Source organism: Taudactylus pleione, unplaced genomic scaffold, assembly GCF_031769625.1.
Source record: "Taudactylus pleione unplaced genomic scaffold, aTauple2 ptg000009l, whole genome shotgun sequence".
NCBI classification, from domain to species: domain Eukaryota; kingdom Metazoa; phylum Chordata; class Amphibia; order Anura; family Myobatrachidae; genus Taudactylus; species Taudactylus pleione.
The window spans coordinates 12,252,174-12,272,094 of NW_028284412.1; the positions used below are offsets into that span (position 1 = coordinate 12,252,174).

Here is a 19,921-nt window from a genome sequence, read left to right on the forward strand (position 1 = left end):
CCCTTAGGGCCTAATTGAGACATGGACGTAGTAGCTGCATCTTTGGACACAGCTACTGTGGCAAAATATGGTAATTCTGCAGGAGGCGTCTTGTGTAAATAGACAGCTCCAGCAAGCTTCTGTAATCCGCTGCTGCATCCAAAGACGCCGCATCGGATCACATGCTTGAACATCGGCCATCTGATTGCTTCTGGGGCCAGCAAATCTGCGTTGGAAGACTCAGACGCTGGCCTTGGCACTCCCAGAAAACAGCCCCGTTTGATGTGTAAGAATGGAAGAAAGTTGTGTGTTCATATTAGGGTTGTAAATTTATTTTTTTTATATGTATATTTCAAAATGGATGTGTTTTGTTTAAGGGACATGTTAATTACTCTATCTTTCTATACGTGGGTTTGTATGCATCTACAGTGTTGCTGTTGGAGTTTCTTTGTACATACAGTATGTGCAAATGTTACTGTCATACATATGCAGGTATGTTCACATACCTGTATACAGTATGTATTATGTCATCGACTGTCAAGCATGAATCACAGTCGATGCAAAATGATAGTCTTAGGGGACACTGGGCCTGATTCAGACCCGCTCGCTGCCGCTGGCCGCACGCTTGTAATGTGGGCGTTTTTTTTTTTCTCCAGCCGCTTGCAAAGCTGTGGGAGATCATCCACAGCTTGTGTGAGCGGCCAGGAGACCATCACGATAATCGCGACCATAGGCCTTGCGACGAGACCCTGCGGTAGGGTCTAGCCTGCCACAAGGCCGTGTGGACTTCCTGATTTAATAGAGCAGGAGGTCCACTACTGACATAACTAGTGAGGCCTCCCTACAAACGCCAGGCGTTCCTAAGGGAACGCCTGCATTTGTCCAGCCGCCCCCCCTACCCGTCCACAAAATGGGGCAAGCTGTCACTCACCATCGACAGCCGCCCCGTCTTGTTGCGAGCCCCGTAGCGACTGAACTTCAGTCGCTCTGCAGGGCTCACACACGCCGGACGCGGCAAATGCGCAGTGCATTAACATCAGGCCGCTGGCAAGTGCACAGCGCTTGCGAGCGGCCCTGAATCAGCTCCACAGTACATAGAGATAGGAAGGTGAGGCATCAAAAAGTATACTTTTGCAGTGATAAGAAATACATTCTTAGTTTTTAACTAAAAACTGAAGTTGGGACGGTGGCTCTGATAGGGGACTACTGGTGACAAGCCTGTAGTGACTGATAGTGATAGATGGGGGCTGCTTTGCGATCAGAAATGAGGGGATTGCAGCAGATATTTCCAATGTCTGCTGCAGTTACCCATAAATACATTCAAGGGGTACCCCCAAATATTATTTGATAACTGGACCCCATAGAGTAAACATTCAGAGACAGAATGATAGTCCAAGGGGTCACTGTATATTAAAGAAGACAGGTGGACATAGGATATATTGCTAATGCAGCCAGGGCATGTATAGAGTGGATGATCATAGTATAAAGACAAAAATTAGCCATAACAGAGAGTATAGTGGTGAAAGTACACATGTACAGACAGGCGTATGGTTTAAAGTATATACACACAGACATGAGGTTTACAAATATACATACAGACAGGCATTATAGTGTTACCAAGTCAACCTTTTATATCCAGACCCCGTACTTTAACCTGCTTGTATATTATGTAGTGATTCCTCTAGTTCAGGGGTGGCCAAAGCGTTGATTATAGTCGACCGCGAACTCTCGACTGCTATGATTTCCAGCAGCCAATAAGAATCAGGCTGATACTTATTAGCCTGCTGTGCTGAAGGCTGTCTCTGTTGGCTGGGCGGGCAAGACGAGGACACCAGTGCACCGAGTTCCAGAGAGTGAGTGCATGTATGTGTAGAAGTGTCCCCAGCTCCCAGCCTCCGAATCCTGACCCACCGCTCAATGCCAGTCCCGGTGGTGTGTGATGGCTGCCAAACCTCTCTTGATGCCACTTTGCCCCTTAGTGCCCATAATGCAGTTTTAGAGGGCATTTGTACTGGTTGGTCAGTGTGCTTCCATTCCTTTTCTGTTCTGGCTTGGTAGCTGGCACCCATTCCCTGGCTGAGTGGCTGGTACCCATTACCTGCATACCTCCCAACCGTCCCGATTTTGGTGGTACAGTCCCCACACCCCTTCCTTGCTGTGAGGCCATGTCCCCTTTTCAGGTGCGTGAGTGCAAATGTCCCTGCTTGGTATATTGCAAAACATTTTCAGCCTTCAGAGTGAGAGATGAACAAGTCCATAAGTCTGGCCACCCCTGCTCTAGCTCATATCACATTCATTTATGATTTGGCACCACTGTGACAGAAATCAACCTTAAGAAATGAGAAAAAAAAATCCCTACTTTCTTCCACAGCTGAACACCAAAATGCCACAATTATAAATTAAAATGTCTTGCCACTGTAAACTAGTTATTCAGGGACATGTCACACATGAGCTTGCCTGATGTGTACTGCTACTGTAAGTGTTCCTCAACTATTCACGCATTCATGTACTTATAGGTATTTAGAATGTTGAAAACTTAATTCACAACGTCGACGTGTTCTTAATGTCCACAATATACATATCTGCATTATGATCATGCTAGGGTTAGTCTTTGATTGGGATTAGGATTAGATTGCGGTTAGGGTTAAGATCAGGGTTAGCTAGCATTCTTGACCTTCTCACTGTAGACATGTCAACATTATATAACTGCTGACATTGTGAATGTCGACATGTCAAATGTTGACTTTGAGAGTTTATCGGCATGCACAATGTCTGCATTCTGAATTTCGACACCGTGATTGTCTAACTCATATACCACACCCTTGGTTACATGTTATCTTATTTACTCCCCAACATATCCCTCTCCAGCAGCCAACGCTTGCACATATGCAGCCCGATTGCTATGCATGCGCATAGGAGTAAAGTAAAAGCTACCACTGCAGTGTTTATTTCTCAAGGGGATGGGCTCTTATCAGCACCACTGTTCCAGCAAGAGAGTTTTAAGAAATTGGGCAAACAACTTAGCGATAACAGATGAAATTTAACTAGTAGGAAATATGTCAGCTGCTTAGCTGGCTGCAAGTTAGTTTGATCTGGGCTTGTCAATGCCCACCAGACCCTAGGCTGGAGCATAAGACAGAAGAAACTGGGTATAACAAGGTATATGGGATGATGTACTCCCTACTGTAAACTACAGGCATATTTGAAGTCACTGCTGAGTTCTGTGACCATACAAAACACAAGGCAGCAGAAATCCAAGTGACGCTGGCAGCTCTATGATAACAAGAGGAGGAGCAAGAAAAGAATACAAGTGTCACACATTTTCCTCACAGCCAACCTCTATTGTAACACATTCCAAGACCATAACAAATCCTCCTACATAGATCATCCCACACCACAGAGTTCCCAGGAACTATTCATAGGGGAGAGAGTCTTCTCATATTATTCTGAAGAGAATGGTTACTGCACACATACTGTACAGAGTTGCAGAGATTGGAAATATGCACAGGTCTATCCTGTTCAGTTCTAATGGTCTATCCTGTTCAGTTCTAATGGCAACCGTTACCAATTTATCGTCAGGAGGTTTCAATGTCCTTCCTGATAGTAATAGATGAATAAAATCCCTAGATCGCCCTCACCATAATATCAGCTGCTATTCATAGCCTTTAAATGATCTATTAAATTAATCTACCATTTCGCTCCCCAGTTTGACATTTTGTCTCTATCATTTAGTTCACCATCCTTCTCTGTTAATAACTTTATAACTGTATGTAGTTGTGTGACATATAGGCCCCTGGGGCCAACTTTACAACTGTATGTAGTTGTGTGACACATAGTCCCCTGGTGCCAACTTTACAACTGTATGTAGTTGTGTGACATATAGGCCGCTGGGGCCAACTTTATAACTGTATGTAGTTGTGTGACATATAGGCCCCTGGGGCCAACTTTATAACTGTATGTAGTTGTGTGACATATAGGCCCCTGGGGCCAACTTTATAACTGTATGTAGTTGTGTGACATATAGGCCGCTGGGGCCAACTTTATAACTGTATGTAGTTGTGTGACACATAGTCCCCTGGTGCCAACTTTACAACTGTATGTAGTTGTGTGACATATAGGCCCCTGGGGCCAACTTTATAACTGTATGTAGTTGTGTGACATATTGGCCGCTGGGGCCAACTTTATAACTGTATGTAGTTGTGTGACATATAGGCCGCTGGGGCCAACTTTATAACTGTATGTAGTTGTGTGACATATAGGCCGCTGGTGCCAACTTTATAACTGTATGTAGTTGTGTGACATATAGGCCCCTGGGGCCAACTTTATAACTGTATGTAGTTGTGTGACATATTGGCCGCTGGGGCCAACTTTATAACTGTATGTAGTTGTGTGACGATGTAGGCCCCTGGGGCCAACTTTATAACTGTATGTAGTTGTGTGACATATAGGCCCCTGGGGCCAACTCTATAACTGTATGTAGTTGTGTGACATATAGGCCCCTGGGGCCTAAGTCGGTATTGTGTTTTAGGAATCTCAAGGTCTGCGTATTTGTGCTAATGCCGCGGGCCGATATCTTCAAAACTGAGATGCCCACTTGCATCGTCTTGGGGCAGTGCCAATTCCGCTTCAGTACATCTTTAGATACACCATCGGTGCATCATTGCACGCACCATCAAAACTTGCACCAAACCTATAGCAAGCGCAGTTCCTGTTTGAGCAATTATGCATCTTTAGACACAGCCACTATTATGGACGCGCCCGCATTTGACTAGCCTCCCCATGTTACCTCTTAGGAACGCCCACTGAAATCCACATCTGCTGCATCAAAATGTGTTCTTCGTCTCAGTGCGGTAACCATTGAGACGCATGCACAGTGCGGCTTAGACCCATGTGCAGTACTTTAAACATTGTTGAGCTACGTGCATATCGGCTTTGCGTGCAGTTAGCATGTGACTGATTCAGGCCCCTTATGTTCTAGGAATCTCAAGTTCAGTAATAAAAACATTGGGAAAGGCAGGACCCAACACATCCCTGCTGTACACCATGTTTTCTACCCAATAACAGCACACGTGTTCCCGCTAGGATGTTTTAGCGGGGCGCCACACCCTGCCCGATTTTAAAAGGGCAAAATGCCCTGCCCTTTTAGCAGCACCCCGCTAAAACAGCATGCCCTCAGCCCTCCCCACCCGTGGGCCGCAGTGGCCCACGGGTGGGAAAAATTATGGCAACCGATCACCGTCGGGTGAATAGATGCACACAGCATCTATTCACCATGAGGAGAGAGCTTGGGGGAAGCCCAGCACCTCCTTAAATGCTGTGCACCCCCCTAAGTGTGACAAATTGGAGGCTTGTCCAAAGGACACGCCCTTCCCTGACAGACCACTCCCCCTTTTTAAAAACGCACGCACCGGGGCTACCGGCAGGCCACTCCAGCGTCCTGCCATACCCACAGCCTAGCAAAACCATTGAACTATAGGCAATGCGACCGGGGAATGGGATTGAAATGCCGGCGGCTATTTTGTCGGCATTGAGACCATGCGGCCGCCGGTCTCATCACTACATCCCGCAGCCGGTACAGGTCCCAGAGGTGTGGGGGGCCAGCAGAGTGTTACTTGCAATATAAGAATTGTTTTAATGAGAGACATGTTGTTTTATGGTGAAAGTTTTTAAACAAATATTTGAAACTAAGGCTTATGGCTTGCTTAAGAAAACAAAAGGTCTAGTGTAGAGTTTTTAAGTTCAATAACCAATAAAAAATCATATAGGTAAGGAAATTATGTCACTGTCAGCCTCTAGTGCAAGTCATTTTCCTTCCTTCTGTAAGTATGGCAAAGAATATACTAAGTGATGGCCACTGTAGGTTTACTAATATGTCTAAATAGGAAAAGTGCATCCGCAGAAGGATGCACACACCGCGGGGGATGCTGGGAGGGATCTAATTGGATCCCTCTCACAGAACTCTCCTGATAGAAGATCATAGGCTTCTATGGGTAACGCCATCAGGAAGATGGCATTACCCACCTCAACCAAGCCCCGGAATGCGTTGTGGTGCATATGCATTCCGGAGTGCATCACATTCAGGGGCTTGGTGCTTATGAGAAATGCGGTCAATCCCACATTTTTGTTAGTTTGGCCACATTTCTCAGGTTGCTGCATCCTGTCCAGTGCCTCCCTAATCCTAATTGCTGGACATGCCTGCTCTCTGGCACACTTTGGGGGAGGGGGGTTACCATGGGTACACCTCTGGCCACGCCTCCTCCCCAGCATCAGTGGGGAGAGATGGAGCCAGCCAGGCCCGTAATAGCAGATGTGCTGCCCTCCAGTAGCACACTGGTAAGACATTAAATGAGCACCAAGGAAGGTGAGTAGTGGGCAAGGGAGAGAAATGTGGGGGCCTGTGGAAATTTTGCTGTTGGGCCCCAGTAGGTTTTGCTACGCCCCTAACTGTAATATGATTGGTTGCTAAAGTTTAGTAAATATACCCATACGTCTTTGTATGACTTATTTGGTGTAGATTGAGTAGCTTCACTTAATGTAGATATTGAAGGGACAAAGGACCTCATTCAGAGTCTCTCGCTAGCGCTGTGCGCTCGCAAGCGGCCCGATGGTTTGTGTACACGCATGCGCACTCTTCGTTCTGCGCGTGCGCGAACTACTCTGTGCAATCGCAGGCCGCTCGCTCACCCAGCAAAGACAGCCCAGTGAAATGCATGACAGGAGAGGCCGTTTGTGGCTGGTAACGGGCAGGACACTAATAACGGGGGAGTGGAGGTGCGAACGCAGGCGTGCCTGAGTGTTTCAACGCCGTTTTTAAGGTGTGCATAATTAACAGGCTGCGTCACAATACACGTCACATGCCTGTTTTTTATACTGAAGTCCTCGCAGTAATTGCGGTAGGGTAAGGCAACCACAAGTGCTGCGATCGCTTCCGATAATGCTCGATGTACCAATGTTTTAATACACTTCCTGGAGATGACGTGTGCTGGTGGTCGGCTCTGTCTGTGTGATTGAGCGTACGCTGGCCGCTGGCTAAGACATGGTGGGCGTGCTTATGCCTTGGCAAGCGATCGCTTCCCGTGATGTCACTTTGACAAATTTGCATACGCTGGGTGCGAGCGATCGCATCTAGCGAGAGACACTGAATGAGGTCCAAAATACTCTGATCAGCACCCAAACAAATTGTTCACAACATAATGAGATCACAAACTCTAACAGAACAGTCATTTGAAATTATCTACTAGACTTTTAATTGTAATCAGGCATTTTTTAATTGAATGTGTATTTGATCAATTTTACTCAATCTAGAATGCCCAGCTGTTCATATGAGCCTCTACACAGATGCTGCCAGTGGTAATGAATGGAGGTGACTGCTCATTCTTGGTTGATCAATGGCGTCATAGCAATACTAGCAGCTCCTCAAGTCAACCATCACAGGTAAACTGACCGAGATATGACTTCAGCACGAAGGACTGTTCACAATTAATTAATTTAAAAGTACAGTATATAGTCTGTGTAGTTCCTGGAAGTACAATGGTAACTGACCACACACACCTTCTGGGTAATGTTTTAGTAACAACATACTGTAGATACAAAGGTACAATAGCCTTTAATTAATAATTGTGCAAATTGCGAAGGTGGATGTTGGGTAGTGCCAAAGGGTGATGGATTGTGGGAGGTCAGTTAGTAAGCTGCATTGCTGATACTAAGTAGTCTTCTTTTGACACTTTTTGCAATGTTGAGCAGGCCTTGAAAACTTGGTGTATGTTACAACCCATTAATAAATCTCCATCCTAATAGTTGGTTTAGATATCAGAGTTCCTCTTTCGTATGACCTTGCAACCCAAAGAATTGCAGTTGTCAAGTATTGTACAGCCAAGCCCCACTAATCATTAAGTAGAACATTCTGGTTCTGGTCTAAAAGATAGACAGGCATTAGATAGACAACGTCTATATAGACACCAGATGTTGACAGGCAAAAGGTCGACAGGGACATAAGGTTGGCACAGTAAAGGTCAACATGGAAGAAGGTTGACCGGTACAAAAGGTTAACACAAAAATGATCGACACATGTTGTTTTTTTCTAACCCCTTGGTCCCTAACCCTCCCTCCTGGTGCCTAACCGTAAGGGTAGGTGCCTGACCCTAACCGTCCCTCCTAGTGCCTAACCCTCCCTCCTGGTGCCTTATCCTAACCGTCAGGGTAGGTGCCTGACCCTAACCGTCCCTCCTAGTGCCTAACCCTCCCTCCTGGTGCCTTATCCTAACCGTCGTGGTAAGTGCCTAACCCTAAACGTCGACAATGTATCAACCATTTTTGTGTCGACCTTTTGACCTTGTCAACCTTTTATACCCATTGACCTTCTTCCATGTCGACCCTTTGTCCCTATTGACCTATTGCCTGTCTAACATATTGGGTCTATCTAGACATTGTCGACCTTTTTACTGTCTACCTATAGTCCGGATAACGAACATCCTTTGGGTGTTGCACTGGAAGGTATGTGTTACAGAATGTGGCTTGAAAATTAACAAAAAGCCTGATAATAATTAACCTTTTAAAATTGGAAAATGTCTTTAATGGGCATGTTGGTAAATATGGTTGGAATATGACTACTACAGGTTTAGTCTCCAATATCCAAAATGCTTTGGAGCAGGGGTATTTTGGATGACTATTCCGTATTTTGGAATATTTGCATCATAATGAAATATCTTGGGAATGGGACCCAAATATACACACAGAATGCATTTATGTGTTTTATATACACCTTATACACACAGCCTGCAGGTAATTTTATACAATATTTTCAATAATTTTATGGCTCAAACAAAGTTTGTGTACATACATAAAATTCAGTTATGTTTCATATACACCTTATACACACAGCCTGCAGGTAATTTTATACAATATTTTCAATAATTTTATGGCTCAAACAAAGTTTGTATACATACATAAAATTTAGTTATGTTTCATATACACCTTATACACACAGCCTGAAGGTAATTTTATACAAGTTTGTGTACATTGAACCATCAAAAATCAAAGGGTTCATTATCTCAGTTAAGCCAAAAAAATTCCGTATTACGGAATATTGGATATGGGAGACTCAACCTGTACTGATCTATGTGTGTAGTAATCTTATAACTGTACTAATGGGCCCAGGGACAAGTGCCGAACAGCCGGTTATTGTCGTTGGACAGTGATCCAGAAATGCTGACAATCTGGCTGCCCCTTCTGGGAGGGGGCAGCCAGATCGGCAAAATCGGGGGCGTGGCCGGCGTTTGTGGGTGGAACTGGGGCGTGGCCACGCAATTGCATAATGTTGACCCCGCCCCCACTACACAATGCCGATAATCCCGGCATTGTGAAGCAGAGGGCGGGGACAAAATGACGCGATTCGGCATGAATCGCGTCACAGGCCGCCCTGCTGCTGGGGATTCTTTAGTAAATACGGTGCGGGGCAGGAGGGATCAGCTGCCGAGAGACTTGCCTGCCTTCCCGGGAGCCTCCCGATTTTCGGGAGGCTCCCAACCAAATCGGGAGGGTAGGCAAGTATGCAGTGATCACCTGAATCTGCAGGATTTTGACAAGTAGTTAACGATTAGGTTTTGCCTCTACTTATTCAGACATGTATGACATATTAAAATGCATTTCCAAGATAAGTGATGCCATGCAATACATGTAAATAATATTATGCAAAAATATTAAAACCTTTAGTTTCTTATGGATTACCTGCAGACAAAAGAGATACCATATATATTACATGGCTCTTCCAGTAGAGATCCTGCAAATGCTGGGATAGTCAGACAAATAGTAATTGGGGCTTATTATGAAAGACTGAAAGTGTTGTGGATCTATAGCAATGTTTTTGAAACCTGTTACAATTAAGAGTGGGGGTGGGGGGTTATTTTCCACACAAAACAAGACACTATGAAGAATGCAGTCTTTCCTTCCCTATAAATGGTCACTGTTTAGAGGGGAGGTGACATTGGGGGGTGTCTGGAATGTATCCCAGACAAAGCCTGAATTCTTTAAGAAAGGGCACGAGTTGCAGTCCTCTGAGTGACATTCCTATGGCTGGAGGAAGGGGCACAGGGTATTTGGGCTCTTTTGAGACAGTTTCTCTTCTTTCACTCTTTACTAAGCATCTTCTTGTCCTATCTTACATGCAGTTCTATTCCTGAATATGGTCCCTGTGTTTCATCATCACCTGTCATCTTTCTGTAAACCCTTCCTAATAACACAACTCGCTGTATCTCATCCCTCTTCTAGTTGCGACCCTCCCTGCTGCCTCCCTTATTTAGCTTACCTACCCTTTAATCCTTGCCATGTCTTACATTTTTAAAAGACACCACTAAAGCAGAAGCATGTACAGGTGAGATTTTCTTTCTAGTATGAGCGCTTCCTTCAGTGGCCTCTCATAAATACTGTATTACCCTCATCTGTCCTGTTCCCTAGGCTCAGAGACGTCACCATGCTCTAACTTTCCTTTTGCAGGTTGTAAGTTCTGATGAGGCAGAAGGATCTCAGATTGTTATCGACATGAACTTGTGCTGGAATGAGATAAAGAAGAAATCTCACAGCTTGAGGTATAAAGAATATAAATATATATATATATATATATATATATATAAATATATAGTATATATATATATATAGTATATATATATTTGTGTATGTCAGTGATCATGTGTTATTAGCTGTTTGTGTATCCAGATTTATTAGAGTTCAACCAGGGAGGCAGCTAGATATTAAGAACTAGTGGAATTTATTATTGTACAGTTTTTGTCAGCATAATATGTTAGTAAATTTATTTAACCCCTTGGTGAGTGGACGGTTTATGTTCATTGGTGAGCGGACAAACTTTTCATTTTATATGAATTACTTCTATACTACAAAAACTTTTTTTATATTATTATGGCCAGGACAGATTAGGTGTTCTTTTGGTAGCAATTAAGCATTAGTTAGGTAAGACCATATCAATAATAGATTTTTATATGACTGTTGATATAGGTACTTTAACGTAATTAGTGTAGTTTGTGAATTGGGTCTTACATGCAAGCTTGTATTCAATCACTATTAACCAGTGATGTATTGATTGTTATTATTTTATTATTATTATTGCTTATTTATAGTGCCCTACATAGTGCATAACTACATAATATTACAGACAAGAACATAACTTTACATATATACATAACTAGTGTTTGCCCGCAGCTTTGCTTGTGTGGATGTCTGTTATTGCTCAGAGGAACTAATTTTACAAAGACAGTAGTGGCATCTAATATTGTGATGTATATTTTATATTGTAGATATTGATCACAAAAATGTCTTTGTAAACAATATTTGCAGTTTTTCCTTCAGGGATTAACACAAAAAGATGCTTGGGGCTAATAACACATGAGCAAGCCACTTACCCTACAGTAATACTGTAAGGTTGCAAGTAACATGAGCAGCGACTCCATGATATGTGGTATTATTCTTGGTGCGCCATCTACTGGATTGACATGTATACTGCAACTTCATGAGTCAGGACAAGCTGCCTGATTAGTGCTTATAGTTTGATTTTCCTGCAAACTAGATCTTGAGATATACAGACATATGTATTTATATATGCATACATATTTAACTGTTAGTGATCGGCGCGTGCAATATATGTATATATTTTGTGTGTATGTGTATATATACCAATCCTCCAAAGTCAATGTGATATACAGTTCCTATAGGTAGTACACGCAAGTACAAACCCACTTGGCACTCCAGGATCCTGGAGCGCCAAGTGGGTTTGTACTTGTATGTACTACCTATAGGAGCTGTGTGTGTGTGTGTATATATATATATATATATATATATATATATATATATATACAGTATATAAAATATATACTGTATAATTAGAGATGACCGAACCTGCCCGAACTTCACGTTCTGGGCCAGGATCCAAGTCCGGCTCGGGTTTTCGCACATGACTTGGATCCCAAAATGAGTCAAAATGTTATCCTCCCTCTGTTTTGGAATCTATAAAGGTCCTTGGACATCTGCGCCATTTTCACTCTTGCTGTGGAGAGTGTACTGAACAGACTTGTGTGTCCTCCAAGGGTGCTCTTTCTGTATTCTGTCCGTCCATCAAGGGCTGCTGTATCCTCCAGGGGTGCTCTGTCCGTCCATCAAAGGAGATGCTGTGTCCTCCAGGGGTGCTCTGTCGGTCTAGCGGTGCTCTGTCCATCCATAATGGGGCTGCTGTGTCCTTCAGGAGTGCTCTGTCAGTCTAGTGGTGCTATGTCCGTCCATCAAAAAGGCTGCTTTGTCCTCCAGGGGTGCTCTTGTCGATCTAGGGGTGCTCTGTCCATCCATAAAGGGGCTGCTGTGTCCTTCAGGGATGCTTTGTTGGTCTAGGGGTGCTCTGTCCATCAATAAAGGGGCTTCTGTGTCATTCAGGGGTGCCCTGTCGGTGTAGGGAGTGCTCTGTCCGTCCAAGGGTGCCCAATGTAAAAATAATTAAAGCTAATAATATTAATAGTATAATTAAACTTTTTTTTTTTTGTGCTGCACCCCAGTGTACTATATTTGTTTGTTTTTTACTGTGACGCTGCTGGTCAGACCGCAGTGTTAATATTCATACACGTATTGTGACACTGTAAGTGGTAGCGCAGTGTAATATTCATAAAAAATATTGTGATTGTGACAGGGTGGTGGCGCAGTGTAATATTCATACACGTATTGTGACACTGTAAGTGGTAGCGCAGTGTAATATTCATAAAAAATATTGTGACACTAAGTGGTAGCGCAGTATAATATTCATGAAAAATATTCTGACACTGTAGGTCATTGATACCGCAGTGTAATATTTAAAATTGGTACAAATTGACGTGTGTGCTGACCCCACTTCATTCGTGTTTGTTGATATGGATAACAATCAGTTGAGAGGAAAGCAGGAACCACATACTAGTGCTGGAGATGCTGCCAGTGCCACCAGTTATGACGATACTAGTCCGTCTACAACATCTACTAAAGCCGGTGCCAAGAGCATACAGGGCTTAAGTCAGGTCATCTAAAATCAAAGAGCCAATCTTTTATAGTGGTAAAGAAAACAAACATCAAAGGGAAAGTAAACTGCAGAAAGACATAAAATTGGCAATATGCCTTTCACCACACGAAGTGGCAAGGGTGGTTCTGCCTCTTCTGATGATGTAAGCACAAGTGAACATGCTGACATAGAAATCGAGGCTGCTTCTGCGGGAGTGCACCAGGATGATCAGGATATTTGTGTAGCTGGCGCTAATGAGGATGTGAATGATGAGGATGTTGTTGATGAGGATGTTTGTGTAAATCAGGCACCAGTAGAAGAAACAGTTGTTGCCCATGATAAGGAAAAGCCCATTGCCATGCCTGGGCACAAGACAAAGATATCCACTGCTTATGTATGGAATTACAGTATTTCTACCCAAATCCAGACAACAATTGTCAAGCCATCTGTACCCTTTGTAAATCCAGAGTAAGTAGAGGTAGGAACCTTAACCATCTAGGAACCTCCTCCCTGTTACCTCATCTGCAGCGCATCCATCCAAAGGGTTTTTTAAAAATTCAGAAACTTTGGCAAAAATAAGTACCAACAAGCAATCCAGCGTCAGCTATCTCTCTTCTCTCTGCTAGATCCAAGCACCTGCCATCTTCACCACAACAATATCAATCATGAAGAGTTGTTTGGGCCACCAGAAAACAAGCTACCAATAGCAGCTGACATTGCTGGCAAAGATCTCTACATGCACAAACTGGCTTTACAGAGGCACGATGTCGCCATCATCATCCGATTCCTCACCCTCATCAGTGTGTACATCATCTTCACACAATATTAATTGGTCCTCGTTGGAATCCACCATTACAGGTGCCTCTGTAATTTATGAATGTAATTGGCATAGAATTTGTAGTTTATTTTGATGGACATAATCTTTTCCACATTTTGAGGAAGTAGCCTCCTACGCCGATCGCTGACAAGGTTCCCTTCTGTGCTGAAAACTCTTTCTTAGTACACACTGGAGGGTGAGCAGCTCAAGTAACGCAAAGTCAGTTTGTACAAGGGCCTCCAAATTGCCTTTTTTTCCTGCCAGTAGTCAAACGGACTGTCTGACATGCCTATTTGGACGCTATCATTAAAAAATGTAAAATAGTCCTCAACCATTCTTTGACTTGTGACCGTATCAGATGGAGTCATGGTAGAGGTCTAATTTGTAGGCATTTCTTTTAGACCTGACCAGATGTCAAAACTTGGTTGTGTTGACTCATCTGCATCACCAGTGGGTTTTTTGGGAAAGTTGAGTTTTTTTCTCGGCAGATGCACTTGCTGGAGAAACTGAAGGAGAAGCCATCGCTGCATCATGTGCCACTTGAGCTGACATTTTGCTTACCAACAGCTCTTTGCTTCTCTTCAGATCTTTGTCTGTTGGGGAGAAAGACACAGCGTATGACTTAAACCTTAAAACTTAAATCTTGTGTTTGCTCTGTTAAGCTTGTCTACATTTCTGTGGTTAAGTAGACAGTGGGTACAACACCATTTTGGAGGTTACTAATTAGGGTTTTTCTTCTTCAGGGTCCATAGGCTCCACAGAGCGATCTTGGGGTGTAGGTTGGATCTGGATCCCGGGCACCACACAGTTAAAGCTATTGCTCCTAGGATGCACTGGTCCATCCTCCCTATACTCCGCCCCCGAGCCTGAGGCACCTCAGTTATAGTTGGTGCCCGGCCGGAGTCGGGTCACTGTTTATGCAGTGGAGCTGTTTATCAGCCCCAAAGCTGATTTTATTTTATTCTTTTGGTAGTTTTTTTCTTCTATCAGAGCGCGCACCCGCAGACTGTCCATAGGACATCTGCGCTGCTGCTCATTCACCCCGCCGGCGCTGCGATGCCAGAACCGATCTGGGAATCTTGGCGGGACCCCGGGGTTTGTGCTAGCCGGGCTCCGCAGTACTGCCGCCGGACGTACAGGGACAGGTAAGAGCGGCGGTGACCCGCATATTAAGCAGTCCTACCTTCTGTCTCAGAGGACAGACCGGAGGTGCTGGCTGTGGAAGCAGAGACACACTACCCTGCACTCCACTAGATCACCAGGGACTTGAAGTTGATGATGGAGTCAGCGTCCCGGGGTTAATTGCCAGCCAGGGGAGGCAGCCTTCTTGAATGGTGAACTCGTAGATCTCTCAGGCCAGCGTGTGGTCCAGTCCCCCTGCATACCTCTCCCTTGGGTTGGTGTATAGCCTTCCCAGACACTGAATCTGGGCGGTTGATTGTAGTGCCACATTCCAATATACTTTCTGCTTTGTATGTGACTTATGCTACCATTGCCTGTCTGTGTGTTTGTTTCCTAACTGTCAGCATATATCTATACCTTTCCTCTAATTCTACCTTAATACAGGTGTAGTTAACGTGGTTCGTTTAACTCGCATGTATAAAAGATAATATTTGTGAGGTCTGACACATACTGTTGTGTGCCATATTTAGGCAAAATGGCTCCTGCAGCTTACCAAAGTGTCAGACAGGACCAGTGTGTCGCATACTTGGGCAGTGTTTTTTTCTGAGTGTGTTTTTTTTCTCGGACTATTACCTTTAACATACAGGTATATTCAGGGGTTTTCGTGCCTCACATTTATAGAACTAAGTATTTGTGAGGTTTTATCACATACATTCGTTGCATTGTGCCATATTTGGGCTGTGTGCTCCTGCAGCTTACCCAGGCATAAGACAGGACCAGTATATCGCTTCCTACTAGTATCCTACATACACGGTGGTTGCATTATACCCAGTTCCATATTGTGTGCCATTTACACTGCAGCTATGTCTAGCAAAGGCAGGCTTATTAACAGGCATCTGCCCCCATACTGCTATCAGGCTAGTTATGGGCTACAGGCTTAAGTGAGGAGGATTTGATATATATATATATACGGACCAAGTAGTAGATCCGGCTGCAATTCCCCCGTGGGGGTTTTCAGGGCCGTTGAGGGCCTGGCTGGGCCCGGGTAAAGGACGTAGCGTGGCCTAATCGCGGGAGGCGTGGCCACGCCCCCTTTAAAATATATATATATATATATTACTTTTTCAGCGCCGCGTAGCTGTAAGCCCCCAGCCAAGCGCTAAGTAGGGGGCACGATCAGTGTCATCGCTCCCCCCCACAGCCATAGGAGACTGCTCTGGCTGCTGCAGCAGCCGCGAGCAGTCTTGCACTGCAGCCCAGCACAAGCTATGTGCTGAGCTGCTGTGAGGGAGGGGGAGGCTACGGCGGCCCGGGGCCCCGCCGGGCCTCTCTAGCAAGCCCGGGCCCAGGTAAACTGTACCTGCCCTGCGCCCCCTCTCGTCGCCCATGGGGGTTATCACAGCAGGACGTAATGCCCTCCTTTGGGGTTGTCACATTAGGTTCAGGCGATACAAGTACCTCCTGTACCCCACCATGGGTAGACGTACTCTCTAATTCGGTACAGAGTCTGATGGCTACATCTAATGCCTTTCAAACCATGTTGCAAGGTGGGTAAATCCAGTAAATCCTTTGCACGTCCTGTGTTATCGTCACAATCCACGCACAGATGCTGATCTCTCTAACCCTGACTCCCCTCCGGAGGAGCATGAGAGTCGGTCATAAATTGTTATTCCTGCCTTGGTGCGAGCTGTCAGATCCATCTTATTAATTGAAGATGATGAGCCAGCCCCTAAATCCAAGTACCTTCTGCTTAAACGATAGAAAGTAACTTCAGCAGACTTCCCTCTGTCGGATCATCTAGCTGAACTCATGGTTGCAGCCTGGCAATCGCCTGGTAAGAGGTTTCATACTGACCTCATGTTACTCTTTTCCTGTGGCTCATTGTGCAAAATGGGAAACACCTCCTGCGGTGGATTCACATGTTACGCGTGTAATTAAAAGCGCTACGTTGCCTATTCCTACAGTACTTCCTTGAAGGACTATGGATAGGAAAGTAGAAGCTTGCCTGAAATCGATATATTCTTTTTCAGGGACTGTTGCCCGTCCAACCATGGCTATAGCATGGGTGGCTAAAGCTATAGAAAGCTAGGCTGACGCCCTTGAAGACTCTTTTCCCTCAGATGCTTTTACGGATCAAATGTCTTGTTGCTCACATTCGAGATGCAGCTTCCTATTTTGGAAAAGCAACATTAGATGCCAGTCTCCTAACCGCCAGAGTCTCGGCCGCGGCTGTGACTGCCTGCCATACCCTATGGCTACGTCCATGGAAAGCTGATGTGGATTCCAAGAAAGGCCTAGAAGGGTTACCCTACAATGGGGAGATCTTGTAAGGGCACAGACCTTGACAAGATTGTAACGGCTTATACTAGGCCTAGGAAAGCCTAAAGGTCATTCCTTTCCTATCCTAGGCAGTCGGCTTCCACTAGAGCCGCCAAACCCAGGACCAAGCGGACCTGGAACACAAGACTCTCTCTGCTTCAAAGCCCGAGGATAAACCCTCAGCCTGACGGGACGGGCCTCCCTCTGGCATATCCCAGAGTGGGAGGCTGACTTCTTCAGCTTTCCCAGTACTGGTGTCAAAACACCACAGATACTTGGGTAAGAGAAGTGGTCTCAAATGCTTACGCCCTCTCATTTCTCAGACGGTCTCCCCACCAAGTTTTTCTATACAGGCCCTCATTCAGACCCGTACAAGGTCTTACAAATTCAGAAAGCCATGCAGTACTTGCTGCAAGCAGGGGTAATTGTGCCAGTCCCACTATCTCAGTGAGGGACTGGTATATATTATTATTCCACTCTTTCTGGTTCAGAAACCGAATGGGTCTCATCGGCCTAGCCTCAACCTCAGATCCTTGAACAAATCCCTAATGGGACCAAAGTTCAGGATGGTAACCCTATGCTCCGTCATCCTAACTATGGAGCCTGGGGATTTTACGGTATCTCTGGATATTCAGGACGCGTACCTACAGGTACCTATAGTGCCCTCACATCAGCGATATCTCTGATTTGCTATACTACGGCACCACTTCCAATTTCAAGCTCTGCCCTTTGGACTTTCCACAGCTCCACGGGTGTTTACCAAAATTATGGCTATCAGGGCGGCCCACCTGCATGGTCATAGTGTCCGACTGTTTCCATATCTGGACGACCTCCTGCTCCTGGCAGGATCCCCATAAGTGCTTCACCGCCGTCTGTAGTTAACCATTGCTTTCTTGCAGGATGGTTAATCAACTAGAAAAAAAAAAAAAGTACTCCCTGGATCCCTCACAGAGAATGATTCATCTGGGAGCACTGCTGGATTCTCAGGATCAGAGAATCTTTCTGACATCGGTCAAGATCTCCACACTTCAACTACGAGTGCGCAGATGTCTCCACAGTCGCAGAGTGTCGATCCCCTCAGCAATGCAGGTTCTGGGATCCATGGTGTCCACCTTCGACATGGTGGAATATGCTCACCATCGGATCAAAGCTCAGACGATGGTGCTCTCTCCAGTGGTGTGTCTGTCTCTATCATGTTGGCTACAGACATCTCATCTATCCAAGGGTCGCCCATTTTGGTTCCTGGACTGGGTATTCCTAGCAATGGACTCCAGTCTCCCGGGTTGGGGCGCAGTGACTGGTCCGCACTCTCCTTTCAGGACTGTTGGACATCGGTCGACTCAACCCTGCCAATCATATTGGAACTTCAAGTTGTCTACCGGGCCCTCAACCTGGCCCAGCACATACTTTACGGAAAACTTGTACAGGTTCAGTCTGACATTGCCACAAAAGTGGCTTACATCGACCATCAAGGAGGCACTCGAAGTCGGGCAGCTATGACAGAAGTGTCATGCATTCTGACATGGGCCGATGGTCACCTCCCAGCCATCTCTGCAGTGTTTCTTCTGGGAGTACTCAATTGGGAAGCAGACTCCCTCAGCCGTCACGACGTGCATCCCGGGATGTTCGCTTCTCCAAAAGGTGTTTCAACTCCTAGTGCACAGATGGGGCCTCTCAGAGGTGGACCTCATGGCCTCCCGACACATTCACAAACTGCTAGTGTATGGGTCCAGAACATGGATTGCCGAGGCAACCTTTGTAGACGCACCAGTGAAGTGGACCTTCCAGTTTGCTTACTTATTCCCTCCAGTCCCCCTTTTTCCTTGAGTTCTGCCCTGCTGATGACTCCATTTTGGCCCAGACGTCACTGGTACTCAGATCTTCCGAGTCTCTCCATCGACACTCAACGTCTCAACATCCAGACCTGTTGTCTCAAGGTTCTTGCCTTTACCCGGACCTGGGTCATCTGTCTTTGACGGCGTGGCTCTTGAGACATCCCTCCTGAGGTCAAAAGGATTCTTTAGTTCTGTAGTCAGCACTATGCTCAGAGCGTTTAAGCCAGCCTCTGCTCGGATTGGACCTTGGATTTTGCCTTGCTTCACTGAAGGTGCATGTCTCTGCTCTAACCATTTGGTCCCAACGTAGTCTTGCTCCGCTACCGGATGTCCACACCTTCCTCCAGGGTGTCCTCCGGATTCAACCTCCTTTTGTCCCTCCAGTGGCTCTGTGGGTTTTGTCAGTAGTTCTTCGTGCCCTCCAGGGTCCTCCATTTGAACCTCTGGATTTGGTAGAACTCAAGTGGTTCACAGCAAAGACTCTTTTTCTTCTGGCTATTGCATCTGCCAGGAGGGTGTCAGAATTGGGGGCGCTCTCCTGTTGTCCCCCCTTTCTGATATTTCACCAGGACAGGGCTGTGCTTCGCACTCGCCCTGAGTTTCTTCCTAAGGTGGTTTCTCATTTCCATATTATCAATACCTATTTAAAACCTCTATGCAATCCTGTCTATACTTCGAAAATCCTGCCTATACCTTCTAAAATTGTCGCTTTTTAGCGTAATGAGTTGCACAGTAAATAAATGCTTTCAGACTTTGAGTGTGGTTCCAAAGCACAAAAAAGTTATTATTCAATATAAAAACAGATGGTTACAAGCTGTGATCTAAAGA

The 19,921-nt window shown here is 45.3% G+C and overlaps 1 protein-coding gene across 3 annotated transcripts in view; it reads left to right on the plus strand.

Annotated features, from left to right (window-relative positions):
• Nucleotides 1-7,284: 7,284 nt before the first annotated feature.
• Nucleotides 7,285-19,921, plus strand: part of DRP2 (dystrophin related protein 2) — a 129,852-nt gene continuing 117,215 nt past the window's right edge. For 2 of the 3 annotated variants that reach the window (XM_088467231.1, XM_088467245.1), the window contains exons 1-2: nucleotides 7,285-7,413; nucleotides 10,471-10,562. In XM_088467231.1, coding sequence (XP_088323357.1) covers nucleotides 7,318-7,413; nucleotides 10,471-10,562 — 188 coding nt within the window. In that variant the 5' untranslated portion in view covers nucleotides 7,285-7,317. Of the gene's footprint in view, nucleotides 7,414-10,067; nucleotides 10,349-10,470; nucleotides 10,563-19,921 lie in introns of those variants that run through there. The other variant, XM_088467238.1, reaches the window with a different exon arrangement.